Here is a 24972-nt window from a genome sequence, read left to right on the forward strand (position 1 = left end):
GCCCGCGCTCCCGGCCTCCAAGCAGAACAGCAGATCCCGAGGAGGAGGCGAAAGCAATATCAGCAGTAGGCTCTCTCTCTCTCTCGCTATCGGCGTGCAGGAGACTCAGCGGGTCCCCCTGCGAGGCGCCCAGCCCCGTTCCAGCGAGCTCTCGCCTCCGCGCCGCAATGAGGCAGGCAGGTGGGGCACCGAAGCTGCCCACCAGCCACTGACTGAGGAAGAACCCGGCGAGGACTTGAGGCATATCTCCCTCCTCTCTGGCCGGGGCAGGGCGGGTTTTTCAACTGGTGCTGAAAGGACAGCGCAAAGTGACGGTCTCCTTGCCTGAAGGTATTTAAAGTTGGACGGCAATCGGAATGCATGGTCTGTTTGAGTGATTGGAAAGATCTGAGTATTGATTGAAAGCCTCGTCCTCTAGCGCACTGTACACACACACACACACACAAATCTGCAAAGAGAGGAGTTGGCCAACATGATATCCGGCTCTAATGTTGCCCTTAATTATGTTCCAGTTGCAGGTTTTGAACAAAGGCTCGGATCTCCAACATCTTTTGTGTGTGTGAGAAGTCTGGTGCTGGTGCCCGAATTGTTGGTCGTTTGCGTAACGGAGCCTTGTCCAACTCTTGTTACACAAGTCGTAGTTGACTGATCCACATTAATCACTGCGTTTATTGGTCTCAGATCTATTGAACGCTGCCTCCCTGTCGGATTCAGCGAGGGACGGAGACGTGTCAAGCCTTGGTCTGGAGTGGAATCATTTGAGGTCAACGCGCCGTGGACATGGGCGGTGGCAAGTGGTGTGGACCGAGCATGTGGCTCCTTGTGTCAAGTCTAACCTGGCGGCAGAGGTAAGCTCCGGCGTCTCCCCAACCGATGCAAAGTTCGAGGCGGGGATCGATCGGTGTAAAACCCGATGAGCGACGTTGGTAGCAGCACATGGTTAACATAAAGAGCACGGGGACAGTTCAATTTGTGGTGTCCTTTTGAGCATAGATGGAAAATAAATCTTATCCGTTCAAGATCATCAGCTTGTTCGAATCCTTTGTTTGCATCCATTTTATAACAACCTTAAGCATTCATGTCATCTTAGGAGTGAAACTCGGCCCTTGAGCCCTATATTTAACGCTCAGCTAACCCCCAACTAACCCAAAATAGTGCCCTTGCTCGAAGCATTTCTTTCGAGAGACAACTGCATCTTTAGTCAATCGTCTCGGGTCAAGCTAACTGCATCTTTAGTCAATCGTCTCGGGTCAAGCTAACTGCATCTTTAGTCAATTGTCTCGGGTCAAGCTAACTGCATCTTTAATCAATTGTCTCGGGTCAAGCTAACTGCATCTTTAGTCAATCGTCTCGGGTCAAGCTAACTGCATCTTTAGTCAATCGTCTCGCGTCAAGCTAACTGCATCTTTAGTCAATCGTCTCGGGTCAAGCTAACTGCATCTTTAGTCAATTGTCTCGGGTCAAGCTAACTGCATCTTTAGTCAATTGTCTCGGGTCAAGCTAACTGCATCTTTAGTCAATCGTCTCGGGTCAAGCTAACTGCATCTTTAGTCAATCGTCTCGGGTCAAGCTAACTGCATCTTTAGTCAATTGTCTCAGGTCAAGCTAACTGCATCTTTAGTCAATTGTCTCGGGTCAAGCTAACTGCATCTTTAGTCAATCGTCTCGGGTCAAGCTAACTGCATCTTTAGTCAATTGTCTCGGGTCAAGCTAACTGCATCTTTAGTCAATCGTCTCAGGTCAAGCTAACTGCATCTTTAGTCAATTGTCTCGGGTCAAGCTAACTGCATCTTTAGTCAATTGTCTCGGGTCAAGCTAACTGCATCTTTAGTCAATCGTCTCGCGTCAAGCTAACTGCATCTTTAGTCAATCGTCTCGGGTCAAGCTAACTGCATCTTTAGTCAATCGTCTCGCGTCAAGCTAACTGCATCTTTAGTCAATCGTCTCAGGTCAAGCTAACTGCATCTTTAGTCAATTGTCTCAGGTCAAGCTAACTGCATCTTTAGTCAATTGTCTCGGGTCAAGCTAACTGCATCTTTAGTCAATTGTCTCGGGTCAAGTTAACTGCATCTTTAGTCAATTGTCTCGGGCCAAGCTAACTGCATCTTTAATCAATTGTCTCGGATCAAGCTAACTGCATCTTTAGTCAATTGTCTCGGGTCAAGCTAACTGCATCTTTAGTCAATTGTCTCGGGTCAAGCTAACTGCATCTTTAGTCAATTGTCTCGGGTCAAGCTAACTGCATCTTTAGTCAATTGTCTCGGGTCAAGCTAACTGCATCTTTAGTCAATTGTCTCGGGCCAAGCTAACTGCATCTTTAATCAATTGTCTCGGGTTAAGCTAACTGCATCTTTAGTCAATTGTCTCAGGTCAAGCTAACTGCATCTTTAGTCAATTGTCTCGGGTCAAGCTAACTGCATCTTTAGTCAATTGTCTCAGGTCAAGCTAACTGCATCTTTAGTCAATTGTCTCGGGTCAAGCTAACTGCATCTTTAGTCAGTTGTCACGGGTCAAGCTAACTGCATCTTTAGTCAATTATCTCGGGCCAAGCTAACTGCATCTTTAGTCAGTTGTCACGGGTCAAGCTAACTGCATCTTTAGTCAATTGTCTCGGGCCAAGCTAACTGCATCTTTAGTCAATTGTCTCGGGCCAAGCTAACCGCTACAACGAGGAAGGATTAATGCCCCCATTTGGTCTGTCCTGCCACGGTCAAGGTCTGATCTTTCAATTGCTGCACCATCCCTCGTCCAAGTCCAATAGCCAAACCCATCTGAACTGCAGATGCCGGAATCTCGAACGAACAGAGGTCGAATTCAGAGTCTCGACAAAAGGGTCCCAACCCAAATCGTTGAACGTTCATTTCTCTCTCATGGATGTGGCCTCGAGTCTTTCCAGCTTCTCGCCGCTCGCGTAAAGAGTTGGTTTAAGAGGGGACGGGTCAATTGCAATATATTGATAATGAGTCTCAACATAGCACAAGCTGCGATTTATTGTTAACCAAGGGTTAGGGTTTGGATTCGTGTTAGGGTGAGGGTTCGGGTTTGTGTTAGGGTTTGGGTTCGGGTTAGGGTTTGGGTTTGGATTCGTGTTAGGGTTAGGGTTCGGGTTAGGGTTTGGGTTCGTGTTAGGGTTAGGGTTTGGGTTCGGGTTAGGGTTTGGATTCGTGTTAGGGTGAGGGTTCGGGTTTGTGTTAGGGTTTGGGTTCGGGTTAGGGTTTGGGTTTGGATTCGTGTTAGGGTTAGGGTTCGGGTTAGGGTTTGGGTTCGTGTTAGGGTTAGGGTTTGGGTTCGGGTTAGGGTTTGGATTCGTGTTAGGGTGAGGGTTCGGGTTTGTGTTAGGGTTTGGGTTCGGGTTAGGGTTTGGGTTTGGATTCGTGTTAGGGTTAGGGTTCGGGTTAGGGTTTGGGTTCGTGTTAGGGTTTGGGTTCGGGTTAGGGTTTGGGTTCGTGTTAGGGTTTGGGTTCGGGTTAGGGTTAGGGTTTGGGTTTAATTGGGAACACATGGAGAGATAGGAACCTTGACATCTATATTCGTTCCACAGTTTTTCGCAGAGCGTCGCTCCCATTAGGAATCTGCACAACAACGACAACATCACCATCTTCACTCGAATATTGGACGGGCTCCTGGACGGATATGACAACAGGCTCAGACCAGGTCTGGGAGGTGAGTTCACTTACTTATTATTGCCCCACAAACTCTAGCCGACGGCCCAGGATCGGATCGGATGATGCTGAAGCGTGTCCCCTCCGTGGGCGGGTTGGAATCGCTGCCCTCAAGCTGAGGGATCGCCACAAGGGAAGGGCACACTGACAGGACCGTTGGGTTGGGGGGGGGGGTGGTGCGAGAACAGTACATGTTCCATCAACCTAGGTGGAGCAGGCATGTTGGGTCAATGCGGGGATCTCCAGTGCTCCTGTGGCTAAGTGCTGAAGTTGGGGGTTAGCAATGTGGAAAGGGCATGAACGAGATGGATGGGTCGAACGACAAAGATTTACTTTATGGTTTTGTACTTTGTAGAAAGAATAACCGAGGTTAAAACTGATATCTACGTCACCAGCTTCGGCCCAGTATCAGACACTGAAATGGTAAGTCATCAGATGTTATACTGTAGCTTCTTTCAGCCTGCGTTTGACATTTCCAATAGTCACCAATTCCTCCATCCCAACAGGAATACACCATCGATGTATTCTTCCGCCAAAGTTGGAAGGACGAGCGATTGAAGTTTAAAGGGCCGATGCATCGACTGTCTTTGAATAACATGCTGGCCAGTAAGATCTGGACTCCAGACACATTCTTTCACAATGGCAAGAAGTCCATAGCTCACAACATGACCACTCCAAACAAATTGCTCAGGCTGGTGGAAGATGGTACACTGCTCTACACCATGAGGTAATTACTGAGGGGGGTTTCAGGAGTTCTGGTGGGTTCTCAATGTGAAAACAAATTCGATGATTCAACCATAATCATCTTGGCTACATAGGGCGATTATGTCAGTCTACTCCAGAATAATAATGAATGACAATAGACTAGCACCATATAACATTGGGGTTTTGAGGAAATAAATATTACATTAGGCAAATGTCATGAAAACCCTCCTTTAAGCTGACTGGATGTTGTTTTTAGTAGATCGTTTTTTTTTAAATTGTCTGAATGTTGGGTCTGCATGCAGAGAAAGTCATTCAAAATTTATTCCAATGTACTTATCATGTCTCAATTGCTGCAATATAAACAAAAGTAAATAAGGTTAATTGTATGATATAAAATCCAAAATAGCCCATGTCTTTGTTAATTAATAGCTCAGTTCTAACCAACAACTAGTCGTTTCCATATAATTTGAAATAGTGATTTTTAAGATGAAATCCAATATGACAAATTAAATCGTAAGCACTTCTGCACAGGTGCTATTAGTGAAGGAATGCTTTGTCAATAGATGTTGAAGTGCCTGCTAGTTAAAGAAAGATGCATACACTGAGATTTTCTTTGTCTGAAGTACTGGTGCCCTACACATTAGTTGCCACAGGATGGCCCCCTGTTTTCAAAAATGAAAATAACTTTACTCAGTAGTGCTATGTGTCACTAACACAATTTCCAGTAATGTGTTTTCGTGAAAAGAAATGAGAGTAATTCAGGGCAATTTACCAACTTAAGAAGAATTCCTGCTCTGCCTTTTCAAAGATGATAACATCCTGTCCCATTCAATTCTCATCAGCGGTTAGTGTTTGATTGCCAGCTACATTAACTTGTCTCTATTATTTGGATGTTCGGCAAATTCTCTTTTTTTTGAGAAATCACTACATACATTAAACCGACAATGATGGAATATTCTGACTCATCCACGGTTTTAGTTCAGACTAGAAGATCAGCAATCTCTAATGTATCCCTGAGCATGTATTGTTTACATCTTCCATTTCCTCGTTTGCAAGACACGCCCCAGGCACATTGATTTGCTATTAATTCTTTCATGATATCTGCCTTTACTACTCCCCAACAACAAGGAATTCTAAATTACTCTCTTGTTAAGGAAAGATGATTTGTTGTGTTCAAGGGACAGGATTCAAGGCAGTTGGTGAGGAAGGAGGATGGTGTCTTTATTGCAGGATATGTAATAACACCTGTTTATCAAACCCAATGAAAGTATTTACAATGCAGTTTTACAAAATGCAGTTGAAATAATTGGTAACAATGTGGGCAATTTGCCCAGAGTGAGATCGAGTCATAGAGTGTGGAAACCTGCCTTTCAGCCCAACTTACTCTCACTGACCAAAATATTCCATTCACTCTGGTCCTACCAGCCTACGTTTAGCACATTGCATTCTTAACCTATCTTATCTAATGTATTCATCCATTTGTTTTTGTAAACGATCTTCATGTAAAATGCCAAGATAATCTGTGGCATGCTATTGATTAGGGATAAATATTGGCTTGGACACGGAGAATTCCTCTGGTAAATGATGCCACCAACCCTGTGCAATTACAACACATTGGAATGTCAGCCTTAAACTTTGTCTGCAAGTTTCAGTTGTGGGCTTGGAACTCACAACTTTCTTACTCAAGGCAAATGCTTTTAAAGCTCCAAATTAACCAAATACCCTTTGGAATTCATGCCTCAGATTGTGTTTAGCCTACATATTCATTTTCCTGCAGGTGTTCACCAGAGGCTAAGCTGATGGGGAACTCAGTGGGCCAATCAACATCTGTGGAGGCAAAAGTAGCCTCTGTATCAGATTATAAAATGTTGACCATCCCTCTGCCTCCACAGATGCTGCTTGATCTGCTGAGTTCTTCCAGAAGTTCTTCTGGAATTAAGTTCTTAATTTTTTGCTGCATTATAAAATCCAGATGGGTGTTGTTTATTGTCTTTCTTATCCACTGATGAGATTTGTGGATATCGCTGGCAGGGTCTGCATTTATTTGCCCTGAACGTTGTGAACTTCTTGACCAATGGTTCGCAACCTTTCTATATCCTTTCACATACCATTTTAAGTAATACTAAGCATCTATGGCATCCTTAAGGTGGTATGTGAGTGGGGGGGGGGGGGGGGGGGGGGTTGGGGGATAAAAAGGTTGAGAACATACTGCACTAGATTTTTCCAGAGGGCAATTTAGAGTCAACCACATTCAATAATCTGAAGCTAAATCCAACCGAAAACTGCTCAAAATGCTCTAAGTATGCCTTACAAATCCTCAGCATAATATCCTTAATTTTATATTTTAGTCCTCTGCCTTTATTGCAATCTGTAAGGTCACCTTTAGGGAATCCTGCACAAGGATTCCCAAGTCCCTTTTGACCACCCCTCTTTGAATTCTCTCCCCATTTAGAAAATAATCTGTGCTTTTATATCTTCCAGCAAAGTGCATGACCATGAACTTCCCTTATGTCACTTCTTTGCCCAACCTTTGCAGTCTCTCTACTTTCTCAATACTACCTGCCCCTCTACCTATTTTCATGTCATTTGTAAATTTGGCCATGAAGCTATTAATCCCATCAATGATGCTATTAACATGTAATGTAAAAAGTAGCAAACCCAACACCGATCCCTGATCAACACCACTAGTCACTGGCAACCAGTAACTGGCTTTCTGCCAGTTAGCCAACCGTCCATTGTGTCCCATAATTCCAAAATTATTCCCATAATATCTTCTTCAGTAGCCTCATGTGCGATGTGTTGTCAGTGGCTTCTGAAAATGTAAGTATGCAATATCCAAGGATTCTCCTTTGTCTAGCCTGCTTGGAATTCAAACCCATATCTCCGAATATCAGTTCAGCTGTCCAGGAAGCCAGTTCAGTCAGTTAACCATGGAACTTCCACATGCAAAATGATGCAATTTGATTAGATGATAAAACTCAAGCTGCAAAGTCAGGAGTGAGCTATATGGTCAGTGTCATGAGTGCTTTATAAATAGAACCCATCTCTATGTATATCTGGCTGGTCATGTTGGCCCCAGGAGGCCTAATATAATTAGTACAGGTGTGAATTGTATGGTGCAACTGCCTTTGAGTGTGACCTCATTCTATTTGTAGTAACTGTCAAGCAAAGTCATTTAAAGTCACCTCTCTTGAAACCAAACCATGTGTCAGGGAAAGAGAATAGTACTGGAGAAAAAATGAGATAGATACAACTTCCCATATATTAAATGCATCACAAAGAGTAGAAACTCGGACTTGGCTGCAATCAGATTCGAAGGTGACTACAGGAAAATCAGGTGATATGAACAAGAAAAACATAATCTGCTGGAGGAACTCAGTGAGTCACACAGCATTAGTAGGAGAGAAAGAATGGTCAAGACTGATGAGGGGTTTTGATGTAATGTCGACAATTCTTTTTCTCCCAGTGATTCTGCTCAACCCACTGATTTTTTGTTGTTGTTGCAATCTGCATGTTTCAAGATTCCAGTTCTATTTTCTAGGTTCAAAAGCTGGGGGGACATGATTAGCGTAGCGGTTAGCAGAATGATGTTAAGGTGCCAGCGATCGGGACCGGGGTTCAAATCCTGCACTGTCTGTAAGGAGTCTGTACGTTCTCCCTGTGTCTGCGGTTTCATCCCACTATTTGAAGCGTACCAGGGGTGCAGGTTAATTGGGTGTAACTGGGCGGCATGGACTCGTGGGCTGAAATGGCCTGTTACCATGCTGTATGTCTAAATTTAAAATGTAACTGATCTCAGGGTCTTGAAACTCCCTTAACTATTGTACTACTCCACAACCTCCCGCGCGATCTGTCTGCACTATTGAATCAGCTTTTTTCATTTTAATGACTGCTACAGTGAACATTTAACTATCCTTTTATACCTAGTACTTTCTTTTCTCTTGTGGATTGTGTTAATTTAATTTATACTTATTATTTGTTTGGATGTTTTACATAACTGTGTAGCTGAAGTAAGCAAGAATTTAATTGCATCTGTACCTTGCACACATTTGACAATAAACTCATCTCAACCTGAGAAGGAGCAGGCAGGTGTCAGAGTGCACATAAGTGGAAATGAGATGGAACAAAGCAATCATGAGAGCATGGATATGAACCTGGATGTAGATTTGATGGGAGATTTACAAAGAAAAGGCAGCAAAATAGACTGGATCTGAAATAATGGCGCAAGTTGCTCAGAGGGTTTGGATGTATCTGTGGAGAAAGATAAGAGTTAGTATTTCAGGTCAATGACCTTTCAGACTCAGGAATGGTGGAGCTGTAACACTTCTAAAGATACAGAGAATTAGAGATTGGTGGGGGGGGGAGGTGGGGGAAGCAGAGTAGGCAAAATGTCGACAAAATTAGGGCAGCAAGGTTAGCGTAGCAGTTTGCGCAATGCTATTTCACTGGCAGTGACCATGGTTTGAATTGTGCACTGTCTGTAAGGTGTTTGCACGTTCTCCCAGTGTCTGCATGGGTTTTCCCAATGTGCTCCAGTTTCCTCTCGCCCTTCAAATTGTACTAATTGGGTGTAATAGGCAGCACGGGCTTCTTCTTATGCTATATGTCTATGTCTAAAAGCTTCAATGTATTGCACAATAGTGTATTAGTTAAGTAGATTGAAAATTGATGGTGTAGAAAGAGTTCAAGGATAACCATAACAACTGGAGAATTTAAAGTCCAGCAATCAAACAAACAGGGTGCAATAAAACAAATATCACCAATACTCATAATGATTCTGCTAGATTGTTATGAAGGCACACCTAGTTCACTACCATCTGTAGGGATGGAAAATTTTCCATTTGTTGTATTGCGACTTTAAACAACCATGTGGTTGACACCCAGTTGTCTTTTGAGATGGTGCAGGTAGGTGTTAAGCTCAGGGTCTGTGGCGGGCAATACACACTGAACTCGCCACAGCTGTCAAACAATTTTAAAATATCTCACCATTAAAAAGATGAACTGAAGAATAAAGATATCTAGATAAGGGACAATGTGAAATCATGGCTCTTTACTGCTTCATAAATACTTAATGTGCTTCTCTCAAACCTTTCTTTGCCTTCTACCTTAATGGGTTTGAAACAAACAAGTAAAGATCTCCATCAAAGTGCAGGGCGGTGAATTTCATTACAAATGCATTAAGTGTTTGCATGTTTAACGCTCAGAGCCCAATTTTATCCAATAGAGAAAATCAGAGCTAAAAGCTAGTAATAAAAGAGAGAGTGACCTTAAATATCAGCGTGGGAACTAATGGGTCAGATGAAATTAATTTATAAAATACTGGAACGAGAATAATAACAGACCCAATAGCAGAACCCCAGCACATAGTTGCAGAGAGGCAATTTAACTTGTGGGTGACACATGACTATTTCAAGTCTCAGCAATTGAGGGTTGTTCTGCAAACCAGGTGGATGTTGTTATGACTTAACACATTCAACAAAACAAAATCTTTCTGTTAAACCTCACTTCCATTGCATAAGGAGGAATAAAAGAAAGGATTTTACTTGTACATCCCTTTTCACAATGTCACGCTTCCCAAGGCAATTCAAAGTCAAGAAAGTACAAAGCCACTGTTGTACCTTAGAGAATGTCGCTGCTCGCTCGTGCGCACAAGAACTTTGCAAAAATGGCTTTACATTAATGACCAACTCCTACTGGATACAAAACACCCAAATACAAAGGAATGATATTTCACTCTCCTTTTCTGGAGTACACTGAAAAGTGACCTCACAAAAGTGATTCATATTTTTTGACCAAAATCTTCTGACCTAAGCATTCATTGTAAATGACAGGAAAATGGATAGATTAACTTGGCCAATAGATCAGTAGATGAAATAATAGATTTAAATTGCTTAAAGAAATAACGAACTCCAAAAACAGATCGAAAGTTGAAGTGAGAAATCTTTCCAAAGTTTCCTAAAGCAAGGCCCCCCCCCCACTTCAAAAAATTAAAAGTTTATTAAATTGTTTGGATAATGAAGAGAAACGCAGAGACCCAGAAACCGGATCACTGACGTCGCTGATCGTTATCCATTTGCCGAGTTTTGAGAGCTCATGTTGTAGGGCGTTATTTGAACTCAGAATTTCCTGACTAAGGGGCAATTGGCTTTTATAGCTTCCAAATAAGATTTGCACAGGTATAAAATCAAATTCCAACTTAACCACAGCCGATCTGAGCCTGAGGATACCTAAGCCAAATCAAACCCAACATCTATTTTGTAGGGTTCTATCGGGTGTGCGCCAAGGAGCCAAACTCTAAAACTAAAGATTACAGTTGAAAAATAATAATCATACTTGGAAAAACTCAAAAACCTCTTTTGTATAATAGAGTGGTCCTGTAGATACATATTCTACCTTTGTATTTACTATGCAGAAGTCGAAGTTATGCAGTTCTTACAAAAATGCAATTTGAAAAAAAGGCCAATGAATTTGTAAATATTAGCAGATTGATGAGATTAAATCACCACCTTAATCCTCACTACTGTTCTCAAGGCAACCTATCAACAGTATTCACTTCACACACAGATCCTGAAGTACATCTTAAAATAATAAACGGGGTGGCATAGTTAGCGTAGATGGGTGGGATGGTTAGGGTAGATGGGTGGGATGGTTAGCGTAGCAGTTAGGGCATCACTACCAGGGTTTGAATCCAGCACTATCTGTAAGGAGTTTGTACTTTCTCCCTATGACTGTGTGGGTTTCCTCCAGGTGTTCTGGTTTCCTTCCACCCTTAAAAAATTACCAAGTTGTAAGTTAATTGGGTGTAATTAGGTGGCACAGAGATGTGGGCTGAAAGGGCCTACAGCATGCTGTATGTCTAAATTAAAAATGGCTCTCAAATAACTTCATTACTATAAAATGCAACTCCACCTCACTAAAATAAATACTTTTAAAGATAAAATTTAGCTGTTCTTTCCCTCCAGTCAACAACTCCCGATACAAAATGTTGATTTTCTATCTTCCATTATTCATTTACTTACAGCGAAGAATGATTCTGAAATCTTTTAACCACTTTCCTCCTTGTGAATTTATGATGCCTGTCATGGAGGAGAAATCCTAGAGTCAATCCTAGATGAATTTGACAAGAGCAGGGTACACTATAAATGACAATTGGGGACATCAGACATTGAGGAAGCATTACTCAAAATGAACTCTCGCCTCTCTACACACTAATGTGAGTGAATTGTGGCCATTCTAGTAGGTGCTGTTTAGTTAACTTTGCAAACCCCAAGCAAGCAAGGATCAGTATGCATGAAGGGGAATGATGTTACGTGGTGTCAGTTTCCAATTAGTGAGAGTATTCCCACTGTGAAATTTTGATTGTTCCAAGTCCAATACCAAGATATGAGTCAAACTTTTGGTTGACTCAAAAGTGCCACAAAGCATTCTATTCCTTTCTCTTAATTTCTCCATCTCCATTGCATCTGTTCCCAAGATGAGGTCTTCCAGCCTTCTGTAGGGACTGCTCCCTCCGTGACTCCCTCGAACAGTCATCCCTTCCAATGAATTCCCTCCCACCAGAACCTTCCCCTGCTGCCACAGGACATGCCGCACTTGCACCCACACCTCCTCCCTTGTCACCACTAAACAGACCTTCCAAGTGAAGCAACACTTTACTTGTGCATCCGCGGGAGTCCGCTACTGCGTCCAGTGCTCCCATAGTGGCCCTCTATACATTGGAGAGATGAGATGCAGATTGGGAGATCACTTCACTGAGGACCTCTTCTCTGTCTGCATCAATGAGGGATCTCTCAGTGGCCAACCATTTCAATTCTGCACCCCACTCTCGCACTGACACGTCTGTCCATGTACTGTCGAACCAAGGCCACCTGTAAAATTAGAAGCAACATCTAATTTTCCAGCTCTGCACTCTCCAGCTGGATGGCATTAATGTCGACTTCTCTGGTTTCTGCTTGCCTGCTTCCTGTTATTCCTTTCTTTTCTATCCCTCTTCTTCTTTCCTTCAGCTCTCCATGCCTTTCCATCTCCTTTCAGAGCCATTGCCCTCCCCTTGTTTGTTGGCATGCTCTCCCTCCTTATCTACCTCTTGCCTCCTGCCCGTGGGACTGTGCTCCTCCACTGTACTCTTCCCCACCACCATTTTGTTCGGGCACCTGTCTACATTTTGTCCATACCTTGATGAAGAGATCGCCCAAAACATTGGTTATGTATTTTTATCTTTGCTATATAAAATACACTGTTTGACTGCTGAGTTTCTCCATTATTGTGTTTTTCATCTTAATGACAGAAATACATTTGAGATGTGTTTTTTAAAAAAAAGACAGATTTTGAAAGACAGAGTGGAGTTTCAAGATGATACGAAACTTGGAGCTGAAGTAAGAACTGACGATGATGGCAGTCAACCACTGGGGGACATTGATAGGTTAGCAGAAGGCAAGAGATGGATAGATTTTAATGTGTGCTGCTTCATTTTAGCAGAGGTTAGGCTTAATTGGTTTAATAAACAGGATGTAGGAACAAAGGAACCTCAGATACATTTGCACAGATTTTAAAGATAGCAAGACACATTAAGAAAGGAGCTGGCAAAGGATATAGGAGCTTGAGCTTCATAAAGCTTGATAACCCACGTCAAGAAGTCCTTATAAACCTCTAATTAGTTCATAACCAGTGCGTTGCACCCACTTCTCGTCATCACACTCAAACTTCTCTAACTAAGGCTGACATAGGCCTACTCTGTTAACAGTAACCATTATCTAGATGCACTGTGCCTCTGCACCTGAACACATTATGGACTTTCCAATCCTGCTTCAGAGCTGGCTGCCTGCTGGTATTTAAGATTTAAAATGATCTGAGCTCATAGGTTGTTCAGTGGCTGGAAGACAGATCGCAAAGCTTTTCTTTGTCAGTAGTAAGGCTGCGGAGGTGCAATACCATCTCACACTGCTTCGTTAAGTTGGATTTAATACATAGAACGTGTCTGTAAGGAATTTGTATGTTCTCCCCCTGTTTGCATGGTTTCCTCCATGTGCTCCGGTTTCCTCCCACCATTCAAAATGTACTGGGTTTGTAGGTTAATTGGGGTATTTGAGCAGCACGAGCTCGTGAGCCAAAAGTGTCTGTTACTGTGCTGTTTGTCTCGAATTTTTAAAAATTAAATGTTACAGCACAGTTCAGCCCCTTTGGACCACAATGTGCTGATGTATGTAAGCCTACTCAACAATCGAGGGTTTAGATTCTAAACATTCCCTACCTCACACAGTAACCCTGTATTTTTTCTTGCATCCACATGCCTCTCTAAGAGTCTTTTAGAAGTCCCTATTGTACCAACCTCCACCACAAATCCTGGCAATGCATTCCAGTCACCTACTAATGTCTGTGTAAATATTTTTTTTTAAAATCCCCTGAACTCTCCTTCCCTCACTTTGTACAGATGTCCTCTGGTTTTTGCTACTCTCACCCAGGGGGAAAAAAAAAGAGCTCAATATCTACCTTTCACAATTATGACCTCATAATCTTGTAAACCTCTATTAGACACCAATTTGTGACAATTTTCTGCCGACATCTGTACAACCCGACAAAACAGTGTTCTCTGGTCCTCGATGTAAAACGTGCTGACATACAACCAGACATGAAACATCTGCATAACACAAATAATACATCTGCAGGACATGTATTTTATCCATAAAAAATTATAAATAAATCATATTATATTTAATAAATAATTTTCCATCTGCTCCCCATCCAAATCCAGAGAGAAGTTTTTGGCTGGCCAGTAAATGGATGGATTTTGGAGTAATGGGTGTCCTTTGTTGAGGAGTAATGTTTGTTAGTTGCTAAAGAAGTTCAAGTTCATTACTATCATCGAATTGTATAAGTTTAACTGGACGAAACAGCGTTCTTCAGTCCTCAGTGTAAAAACACATGCAAACATGTATATAGACATTGCACATAGATTTACAGGCGAATTATATGCAGTACATATAAAAATAAATAAATATTGTTAAATTAATGGTAGAGTCTTGGAGGGATTGTATGAGCAGTTCATCAGTCATTCAGCAATCTCACTACCCATTGGAAAATGCTGTTCCTCAGCCTGGTGGTTCTGGGTCTGATACTCCTGTATCACTTTCTGGATGCGAGTAGATGAAAGATGCTATGTACAAGGTGGAAAGGGTCCTTAACATTTTTGTATGTCCTCTTCAGACAACGATCCAGGTAGATCACATCAAATGGGTTGGGGGGGGGGGTGCGAGAGAGACTCCAACGATCCTCTCTGCTGCTCTTATGGTCCTGTGGATTGACCACTGATCCAATGCCCTACAGCAACCGTACCACATTGTGGGGCAGCCGGCCAGGACGCTCTTGATAGAGCTCCTGTAGAAAGTTGACAAGATGGTGGTTGGTAGCCTTGCCCACCTCAGTCTTCTCAGGAAGCCCAGTCACTGTCGCACCTTCCTGACCTATGGCCTCTTATCTGTGAGCCTTTGCTCCTCCCCCTGCCCCTTCCCCCACCGGTTTATTCAGGTGCTTGCCTACTTTCTCCTCATACCTTCATGAAGGGCTCAGGCCCAAAACATCAGTATGTATCTTAGCCATAAAGAACGCTGTGTGACCTGCTGATTTTCTCAAGGATATTTTTAAAAAATGACAGTTGTATGTCAATGTATAATTAATACAGACCCCAATGTTGGTGTGTGTAGGCTAACATGAGAAATGAAGAGAAGCTAGGGTAATTATAAAGAATTAGACACAAAAAGAAATAAAATGTTCAAACTCCCTCCAGTGTTAAGTAAATTGAAAGTGACCTCTCAGATCTGCGTAGGTTTTTCCTTAAGCCAAATTGATTTAGATTGTCAATTTTTGTGAATTTCTAGTTTCACAGTGGTTATAGATTATTCAGCTACAACTAAAAATATTTATGTGTCCTTGAACTTGACTTGGGCATTAAATCTTGTCAACTTTCTACAGGAGCTCTATCAAGAGTGTCCTGGCCAGATGCCCCACAATGTGGTACGGTTGCTGTAGGGCATTGGATTGGTGGTCAATCCACAGGACCATAAGAGCAGCAGTAAGGATCGTTAGAGTCTCCCTCGCATCCCCCCCCCCCCCCCCGCCCATTTGATGTGATGTACCTGGATCGTTGTCTGAAGAGGGCATGCAAAACTGTTAAGAACCCTTTCCACCTTGTACACAGCATCTTTCATCTACTCCCATCCAGAAAGTGATACAGGAGCATCAGTGCCAGAACCACCAGAAGATAGAGGAGCAAAAGTAGGCCACTTGGCCCAGTGAATTGCAAAGTGTAGAAGAAATGTTCCCGTACATCATTGGTTACATTACATAAGATCTAATGCTTCATTCAATAGCCCATGAAGTAAAGGACATTACATTATCAGCCTCTTGTTTGTTCCCTGTGTACATTCCCATTTCTCAAGATGGTACCGATTGTATCAATGGAGAAATCCAAAAGTAACAAACATTGGGAAGTGATAGGATGGCATGGTTAGCACAATGCTGTTACAGTGCCAACAACCAGGATTCAGATCTGTAAGGAGTTTTCACATTCTCCCCATGTCTGTGGGGGGTTACCACCGGGTGCCCCGGCTTCCTCCCACTATTCAAAACATATCGGGGTTGTAGGTCAATTGGGTGGCACAAGCTTGTGGGGCAAAAGGGCCAGTTACCATGCTGTATGTCTAAATTAAAGAAAATTAAACATTTCACTTTCATCCAAGACTGTGGATAGGGCCTCAGTTTAGCATTTCATCCAGACGACAGGACCTCAGATTGTGCAGACATCCCTCAGAGTCACACCACAGTCTGAGCCTCAATATTTATGTCAGAGATTGGAAGGGGCTTGAGACATTTGGAAATCCTGGAGCAAGGGTAGGAAGTTATTGCTCTTGCAGACTTTTGCTGCTGTCAGTTTCAGTTACGCTAACAAATGCAGTGAGAAATGCTTTATTCGCCACCAGGGTATAAAATTCAGCTTGAAAGTAGTGGCTTCAAAAATAGTTGTTACCTGACCTGTTACAACTTTAGCAGATCCTTTTAAAACTGATGCTATCACCTTTTGCACACCTTGTAGATATAATGTGCCATTGAGCTAGTATATTTCAACCAGCCATTTCCTCAGTGCAATTATTTGTTGATAGTAGTTATCTTGTATCACAGTTGTGCATTCTGTGCATTTCCATGCCAAATTTCTTCCAATACTTATTCCTGACCTCTTCCCTCAACTGCTTTTTCCCTGCAATAACTCTATTCTTTGAACCAATTCCCTCCAAGCTCTGCTGAGGATTTTTATTTTACAGCACGAGAAACGCCTGAGGCAGGTGAGGCAGGATCTGAGAAGAGGCTTCTATCAAAGATGCCATCAATCCAAAATTGTTGACCTCTCCTCCCTTGATCTGCTGCACCAGCATTTTTTCATTTTCATTTTGGATTTCCAACATCTGCAATATGTTGTTTAAAAAAAAAATTCCACAGTCTGCCAGGCAGCAAAATAGACTGCCTGAGCTGCACTTCTGAAAGGTCTCAGAGCCAAAACACAATTTGTAAAGATTAAAACCAGAAAATCTTCACAAACTAAACTTCAAACAAGCTCATTTGAATTAATTCACTGGTCCAGTTAGAACCATAGAACGCTAAAGCACAGAAAAAGGCCTTGCGGCCCATTTAGTCAGTGCCAAGTGATTATTGTGGATTGTCCCATTGACCTGCACCTGGACAATATTTCTCCATACACCTCCCAGTCATGTAACTAACCTCTTTTTAATCGAGCCTGCATCCAACACTTCAGCTCGTAGCTTGTTCCACACTACTACCACTCTGTATGAAGAAGTTCCATCTCACGTTGCCTCTAAACTGGGCCATTTTGGGTCCAGTAAGGTCATTAGCTTCAAGTTAATTATGGAAAATGATCAGTCTGGTCCTCATGTTGAGATTCTAAATTAGAGGAAGGAAAATTTTGTGTAAATGAGAAAGGATCTAGGAAGAGTGGATTGGCATCTGGCAAGGGTGTGTTAAGTAAGCTGACTTTTTGAGAGTGTTCCTGTTAGGATTAAAGGCAAAGTTAACAGGCATAGGGAACCCTGGTTTTCAAGGGATATTGGTGATCTAGTTAAGAAGAAGAGGGAGGTGTGTAGCAAGTATTGGCAACAAGAAGCTTATGAGGTACTTGAAGGGCACAGAAAATGTAAAAAAAACCTCAAGAACGAAATCAGGAAGGCAAAAAGAAGACATGAGATTGCTTTGGCAGATAATGTGAAGGTAAACCCGAAGGGTTTCTTCAAGTATATTAAGAGCAAAAGGATAGTAAGGGACAAAATTAGTTCCCCTAGAGGAAATGGTGGCGAATAAAGCATTTCTCACTGCATTTCTCACTATATGTGGAGCCTCACGTATTGGGGGAGATCTTAAATATATTTTTTTTTGCATCAGTATTTATTCGAGAAACTTGCATAATGTATAAGGAAGGAAAGGAAACAAACAGAGCAGTCATGGGCCATATGGAGAATGAGGGGACTCACAGTGAATAAAGGTAGATAAAGACCCTGGGCCAGATGTAATATTCTGGATGAGGAAGACTAGTGTAGAAATTTCAGGAGCCCTGGCAGATATATTAAAAATGTCTTTACCATGGGAGAGGTGCCAAAGGATTGAAGGGTAGCTCATGTTGTCCCATTGTGTGAAAAAGGCTCTAAAAATAAGTCAGATAATTATAGCCTGGTGAGCCTGATGTCAGTAATAGGTGAATTACTGGAAAAAAGATCTGAGAAATAGTATTTGACAGCGATGGGCTTAGTGCATGGTAGGTCGTGTTTAATGAACCTTATAGAGTTTTTCGAGGAGGTTACCAAGAAGGTAGATGAAGGAAAGGCTGCGGATGTTGTCAACATGGACCTTTGTAAAGCCTTAGACAAGGCCTCACATGAGAACTTAGTTCAGAAGGTTAAGACTCTAGGTATTCAAGGAGAGGTTGTAAATTGGATTCGAAATTGGCTGAATGGGAGAAAACTGAGAGTGATGGTGATGGTTGCTTCTCAGACTGGAGGCCTGTGATGAGTGATGTGCCTCAGGGATCTACATTAGGACCATTGTTGTTTGTTGTCTCTATCAATGATCTGGATGATAATTTGGTAAATTGGATCAGCAGGTTTGCTGATGACACAAAGATAGGAGGCGCTGTGGACAGTGAGGACATTTTTCAAAGCTTGCAGAGTGATCAGGGCCAACTGAGAGAATGGGCCAAAAAATGGTGAATGGAGTTTAAGGCAGACAAGTGTGAGGTGTTCCACTTTAGAAGAGCAAACCAAGGTAGGACATGCCCTGAAAAAGAGTGTGAAGGAGCCAGGAAATCTTGGAATACAGATACATTGTTCCCTGAAGGGAGTGTCGCAGGTGGACAGGATCTAAAGAAAGCTATTGTCATCTTAACCTTAATAAATCAAAGCATTGAGTACAGGAGTTGGGATGTTATACTGAAGTTGTTTAAGACATTAGTGAGGCCAAATTTGGAATATTGGGTGCAGTTCTGGGTGCTAACTATAGAAAGGATATTAATAAGATTGGAAGAGTGCAGAGAAGGTGTACTAGAATGTTGCTGGGTCTTCAGGAATTGAGTTACAGGGAAAGATTAAACAGGTTAGGACTTTATTCCTTGGAGCAAAGAAGAATAAGGGGAGATTATGAGAGGTAGAGACAGGATGGATGCAAGTCGCCTTTTACCACTTCAACTGGGGGAGATAAATACGAGAGGTCACAGTTTTATGCAGAAAGGGGAATGGTTTAGGGGGAACATTAAGGGAAAGTTTTTCACTCAGAGTGGTGGGAGTGTGGAATGAGCTGCTATCTGATGTGGTGAATGCAGTTTTATAAATTGGATAGCTACATGGATGGGAGGTCTGGAGTATTATGGAATGGGAGCAGGTCAATGGGGCTAGTGCAAAAATGATTGGCACAGTCTAGAAGGGCCAAGGCACAGACTAGAAGGGCTGAATGGCCTGTTTTCTGTGCTGTAGCATTCTATGGTTCTAAACATCTCTCCTTTCACCAAAACATTCGTTATAATATCATTATCTTTGCTATATAATGGATACTGTTTGACCTGCTGAATTTCTCCAGTGTTGTGTTTAACTTCAATCATGGAGTCTGCAGACTTGCGTGATTTCCTCTTTTTCTTGTTCCTTCCACACCCAACCTCAGTGGAAAAAGCCTGCCTCCATTTACCCTATCTGTAGCCCTCATAATTTTACCTAGCTCTATCAAATCTTCCCTCATTCGTCAATGGTAAAGATGCCTGTTTTATGACCTTATTATTTCCCTCAGATGGGCTTAAAAGCAAAAATTAAATAGAAGCAGATTGCATCTTGCCCAAGCTCTGAACACAGCAAATGTGGGCATGTTGGTGAAGAAACACAAGACCTGCAGATGTAGATGAGACGTTGAAGGGAGTCAGCAGGTCAGGAGCACTTATGAATAGAAATGAACAGTCAGCATTTCAGGGCACTTGAGAAAGGAGGCTGATCTGAAATGTTGACTGTTCATTTCTCTCCATGGACATCACCGGACCTGCTGACCCTTCTGCTTCATTTTTTTGTTCCTGCATAAGAAGTGGGTAAGCAGGGAATGTGCCTCATGTCATCCTTTTATGGATGTGCATACATATATTTTCCCCTATACCAGCCTTAATATATGTGTAAAGTCAGGGGGTGAGGCAGCACAGAAACAATTCCTCTTTCCAACTGCACTTCATACTGTTACGAGCCCAGAGGACCCCCAAACCCAGCAGCAATAGATATTCACTAAGACAAATGGGTACTTAAACAAAGGTTGCTTTTAATTATCTTTAAATATGAAAACAGAATCAAACTTTAACTTATCCCTATTGACTTACTTCACCTAACTTAACCCCCTTCTAATTCTAAGCGCACATGTATGTCATGTGTGTGTTAAGTTCAGAAAGGTTCTTTGGCTCACAGTCCAATCTCATTTCCCATTCCTCCAAGTTCACTGGTTGCAGGCTATTCTTATACTGTGCTCAGAATTTAACATTTATAAAGTTCACCAGGCTTTGGTGCTTGAAAAGTGAATGGTTACCACTTACTTTTTGTCAGTTTTCAGAGAGAGATTTGTTGTACGATGGACACCCAGCCACTTCAGTGTCTTGCTGATGAAACTTGCCCCATCAGGGTTCTCCAGATGACAACCTCTTTCTTTCAGGGTGCCTTTTTGTTTCTCTTAGTCCAAGTGAAACATTAGACAGCTGGTCCTCTCCTCTTGCATGAACCACAAGCACTTACAACCCATCTTCCACATAGGGGTTTCCACAAGCTTTCCAGCTTGTCCTGTTCCAGTCCCAACTGCTGTTTCTGGCTGTAACACTGTAGAAGTGATCTCTCTCCCGCTCTCTCTCTCTCTCTGAGAGAAAGCCTGTTTGACTCTCTCTGCTTACAAAACGACATGACCCTCTTAGAACAGCTCCAGACAATCTGCGGCTCCAACAATATCTTTCATCTGTTGCCTTTTTGTAAACAACAATCCATTAGTGAAGTCTCTTGGTCACTCGCCAAAACTCTTGCAAAGACTGTTGACACCAATGTGTCTAGCATGGGGCAGAGCTCCAGTCTTTTAAATAAGATCTGCTTAAAACTGTTTGCATGTGACCTACTCTAACAAACCTTTCCCAATTTATCTCCCAAAAACATATCTATATACATATCATACAATAACCCTGTTTTTATTCTCCCTTCATTCTGCCGACTCACCTCTAGATTCTTCAACTCAATTACATTTCAGGGGCATTTTACAAGAGCCAATTAACCCAACAATCTGTAGGTATTTGCGAGATAACTCGTGTACCTGGAAAAACCCGAAACCGAGACAGGGACAATGTGCAAACTCCACACAGACAGCCTGTACTCTTGGATCTGTGAGGCAACTGTTAAACTCGCAGTGCCACTGCAGCATGTAAAATGTACACCTGTTACAATGTCCATCAAAAACTAAGCAATTTTCCAGTCATGAGAATGCCATGAGTCTGAAAACAGAGGCCGGTGCAAGAACTTAAAGTGACCACCCTTGACATTTTAGACATACATGCATAGGTCCTTAATGATAACCAAGATTAGAATGATTATGGCCATCCTGCTGGCTGATTCCTGCACATGCCCTCCCTCTCTCCCCCCCCCCCTCCCCGCCCCACCCCTGACCCCACTCAGGTGTTAAAGGATGTGCTTGCTCTGGGCAAACTGTGAAAGAGACTTTTGTCTTGATTGGAGCATCTTAATTATAAGGAGGGATTGGATAGGCTGGGTTTATTTTCTCTGGATGGGTCATATTACAAAATTCTGAGGCGAATAGAGAGGGCAGGTAGTAAGAATTTTATATCCCATGGTTTGACGTGCAAAAGTAGAAGAAATGGGGTTAAAGAGAGAATGCTTAGAGGAAATGTGGAGGGGATTTTTATTTTCACCCAGAGAATGTTGGAATCTGAAATGTGCTAGGTGAGGCGAGGTGGAAGCTAGTACTCTCACAATATCTGCAAGCATTTGGTCAAGCACTTGGATCATCAAGGCATAGAGGGCCACAGGTAAATGGGAGTAGCATAAAGAAGGACAATGGTTAGCGTGAGCAAGATGGCCCAATGGACTATATATATATGTGTTATATAACTCCATGAATCTTCAACTCTCTTCAGATAATTTCATTGTGGTTGTTGTAGAGAGAAATGACAAGCATTTTATGCATAACATTTAGTGCACAGAAACCATTATTTGTATCAATCGGTTTTTATCAACCCTTGTTAAGGGATAAATATTGAGGGAGGTTCTATTCCTCCAAATCAGTAATGCTTCTATCAGAGAAGCATGGTTTCAACCATTCCTTCTTCCCTAAACAGCGGAGAAGGCATAATTGTATCAACGTATTCAAGCACAAACCTGAATGCCACCGATTAAATCTATTCAACTATATCGTTGAACATTCAAAAAGATATCTCTGTATGGTTTATACAAAATTTTCTACGCCTACCCTCTTTCTTAATGGCATGACTTATGAAAAAAGTCCTTTTGCAAACTCACTGTGTTTTATCTGTTCTGCTGACTAATCTTGAGGATTAACTTGTTTGTGTGAGTACAAAATAGGTAGTATTTTAAAGTGTAATGTATCTGACATTAAGGAGAAGTTCTCAGATGTATTCGTTTGAACAATTATTATTTGGGACATTGAATAATCAACTCGTGTTGGCGAAATACAGTTGCATACTGAGAATCCAGTAGGTGGCAGCACAGCCATATAATATGAAGAGTTCATCAGCTGCACTAACTTTGATTGCTCAGGTCCTCATATGGGAAGTTTGACTTCACCGAGCTGTTAATCTTAACAATGCTACATGATAGAAGGCATTCCAGTCCACAGCACCCGTGCCCGTGCCGCTCAGTTACCCAACCAACCCTGTACTTTTGGGAGGATGGGGGGAAACTGAAGCCAATCGAGAAAAAACCCACATAGGTCATGGGGGTAACGTGCACACTCCTTACAGACAGCTGTGGATGAACCCGGGTGGCTGGCACTGACATAGTACTGCACTACAGTGCTCCCCTCATCTTGTAATTTTATAGATTCACCTTGTGTTTAGAGTAAAGTTCTCTCTACTGTTATTGCAAGTATGCATCAAGGAAGTGCAAACAGGAATGTGCACACATTCTGCAATCAACTCATTAACAGTCTCTTGGATATTTGGGCCCATGTATATTTTACATTCATTCTGGAAAGTTGCAACGATTGCAAAAACTGCCGCTTGGGTTTTATATCGTATACGAGGCAAATTTTGGAAATGGCAGTAATCAGACTGAAGTTTGTGATAAATTGTTTACACGATACTGACCTAGAGTATATATGTAAGAGATTGAAGTCTATTTGAGGAAAACTTTTAAGTCACCCCTTTCAGTTGCATGATGCTTGGGTAATCAGCCGTTGTCAGTGTCATGGCTCACACACGAGTAAAATGCCACGTTAACCTTTACTCCAAAGCGATCCATTAATGCCAGGGCCACCAGGGGAGATGGAAGAGTGAATTTAAGCATTGAACAAAGGTCAATAAAAATAATTCCCATCAATTGTCTTTCTTTTAATCATAGTTGATTTGACGGGCGACAAAAATAATTATGGTGCATGACAAGAACACAAGGAAATTTGTTGCATAAATGCAGGCATTTCCATATTTTATCCAAATATAAGCAATGTTTTGGATCTTCCTTGCATAGTCCACCCAGAAGATCTTGGCTTTATGCTTTAGGCTAAGGGTGACTTGTCTATCAGTAACTCTATGGTCCATAGGATTAAGATCACAAAGTAAAGGTAAAATAATGCTATTGAGTTCTCAATAATTGACCAGGCCCCTCACACCTTCCCTGTCTCTGCTTCCCTCTCTTCCTTGTGGATGTGAACAGGGCGCGGACCACTGGCTTCTCAAAGACCATTCCTTTGCATTTTAGGTTGGAATATCCAAAGTGATATTTTTTTTAGATTGGGTGATGAATACCTCTCAGCCTTGCTTCCTGTGATTGCTGGACAAAGGTTCATAATATGGTCACTGTTAATTGGAAATTGTAATAATTCTCTTTCCATATATTTGAGAATTGTTCAATTTCTCTACAAATAAACTGTTGCCTTGGGTGAGAGTTAGACAATAGACAATAGACAATAGACAATAGGAGCTGGAGTAGGCCCTTCGGCCCGTCGAGCCAGCACCGCCATTTTACAGATCATGGCTGATCACTACTATCAGTACCCCTTTCCAGCCTTATCCCCATAATCCTTAACTCCTTTGCCCACTAGAGTCTTATCTAACTCTCTTTTGAACATAGTCAGCGAATCCGCCTCTACCACACTCTGTGGCAGAGCATTCCACAGATTCACACTTCTCTGGGTAAAAAAATGTTTTCTCATCTCCGTCCTAAAGGGCCTACCCTGTATTCTTAAACTATGCCCTCTAGTCCTCGTCTCCCCCACCATTGGGAACAAGAAATCCGACTTCACCCTGTCTATCCCCCTGATCATTTTGTATACCTCAATCATGTCCCCCCTCATCCTTCTAAACTCCATCGGATACAAGTCCAGTTTTTCTAGCCTTTCAGCATATGTCAACCCCGCCATCCCTGGAACTAACCTTGTAAATCTGCGCTGCACAGCCTCTATAGCTAGTATGTCCTTCCTCAAAATTGGAGACCAGAGTTAAGATGCCTGTAGTGCCCTAAAATGCCATTAGGTGGTGGATTGTACCAACATTCTGCATCAATACTGAGCTTGACGACTGACAACAAGTACAGAAGTCTATGAACACCTACTAACAGGTGGAGCAGGCTGGAAGGGTAAAATGGCTCCTATTTTCTTTGTTTCTCTTGTTCCCAAAATAAGGGCATGGTAAGCAATTTCAGGACAGGACAAATCTGTTGTGCAATAATCTGAAAGTTGGTTGAATTTCATTACTGTGCAACTGGTGTCTGAAAAAGGCTCTCTATTTTATTGATAATATGCAGAGAATAATCTCAAATTATTGCATTTGCTTTGTATATGCAAATATATCTCTTCGCAAAAGTTA

General features: G+C 42.2%; 1 protein-coding gene across 1 annotated transcript in view; it reads left to right on the forward strand.

Moving 5' to 3' along the window:
* Positions 1-356: 356 nt before the first annotated feature.
* The window catches only part of gabra5 (gamma-aminobutyric acid type A receptor subunit alpha5), a 101005-nt gene continuing 76389 nt past the window's right edge, over positions 357-24972 (forward strand). The window contains exons 1-6 of the mRNA XM_069892501.1: positions 357-363; positions 682-848; positions 2637-2911; positions 3542-3663; positions 4018-4085; positions 4169-4389. Coding sequence (XP_069748602.1) covers positions 357-363; positions 682-848; positions 2637-2911; positions 3542-3663; positions 4018-4085; positions 4169-4389 — 860 coding nt within the window. The remainder of the gene's footprint in view (positions 364-681; positions 849-2636; positions 2912-3541; positions 3664-4017; positions 4086-4168; positions 4390-24972) is intronic.

The sequence above is a fragment of the Narcine bancroftii genome, chromosome 7, assembly GCF_036971445.1.
Source record: "Narcine bancroftii isolate sNarBan1 chromosome 7, sNarBan1.hap1, whole genome shotgun sequence".
Lineage (NCBI taxonomy): Eukaryota > Metazoa > Chordata > Chondrichthyes > Torpediniformes > Narcinidae > Narcine > Narcine bancroftii.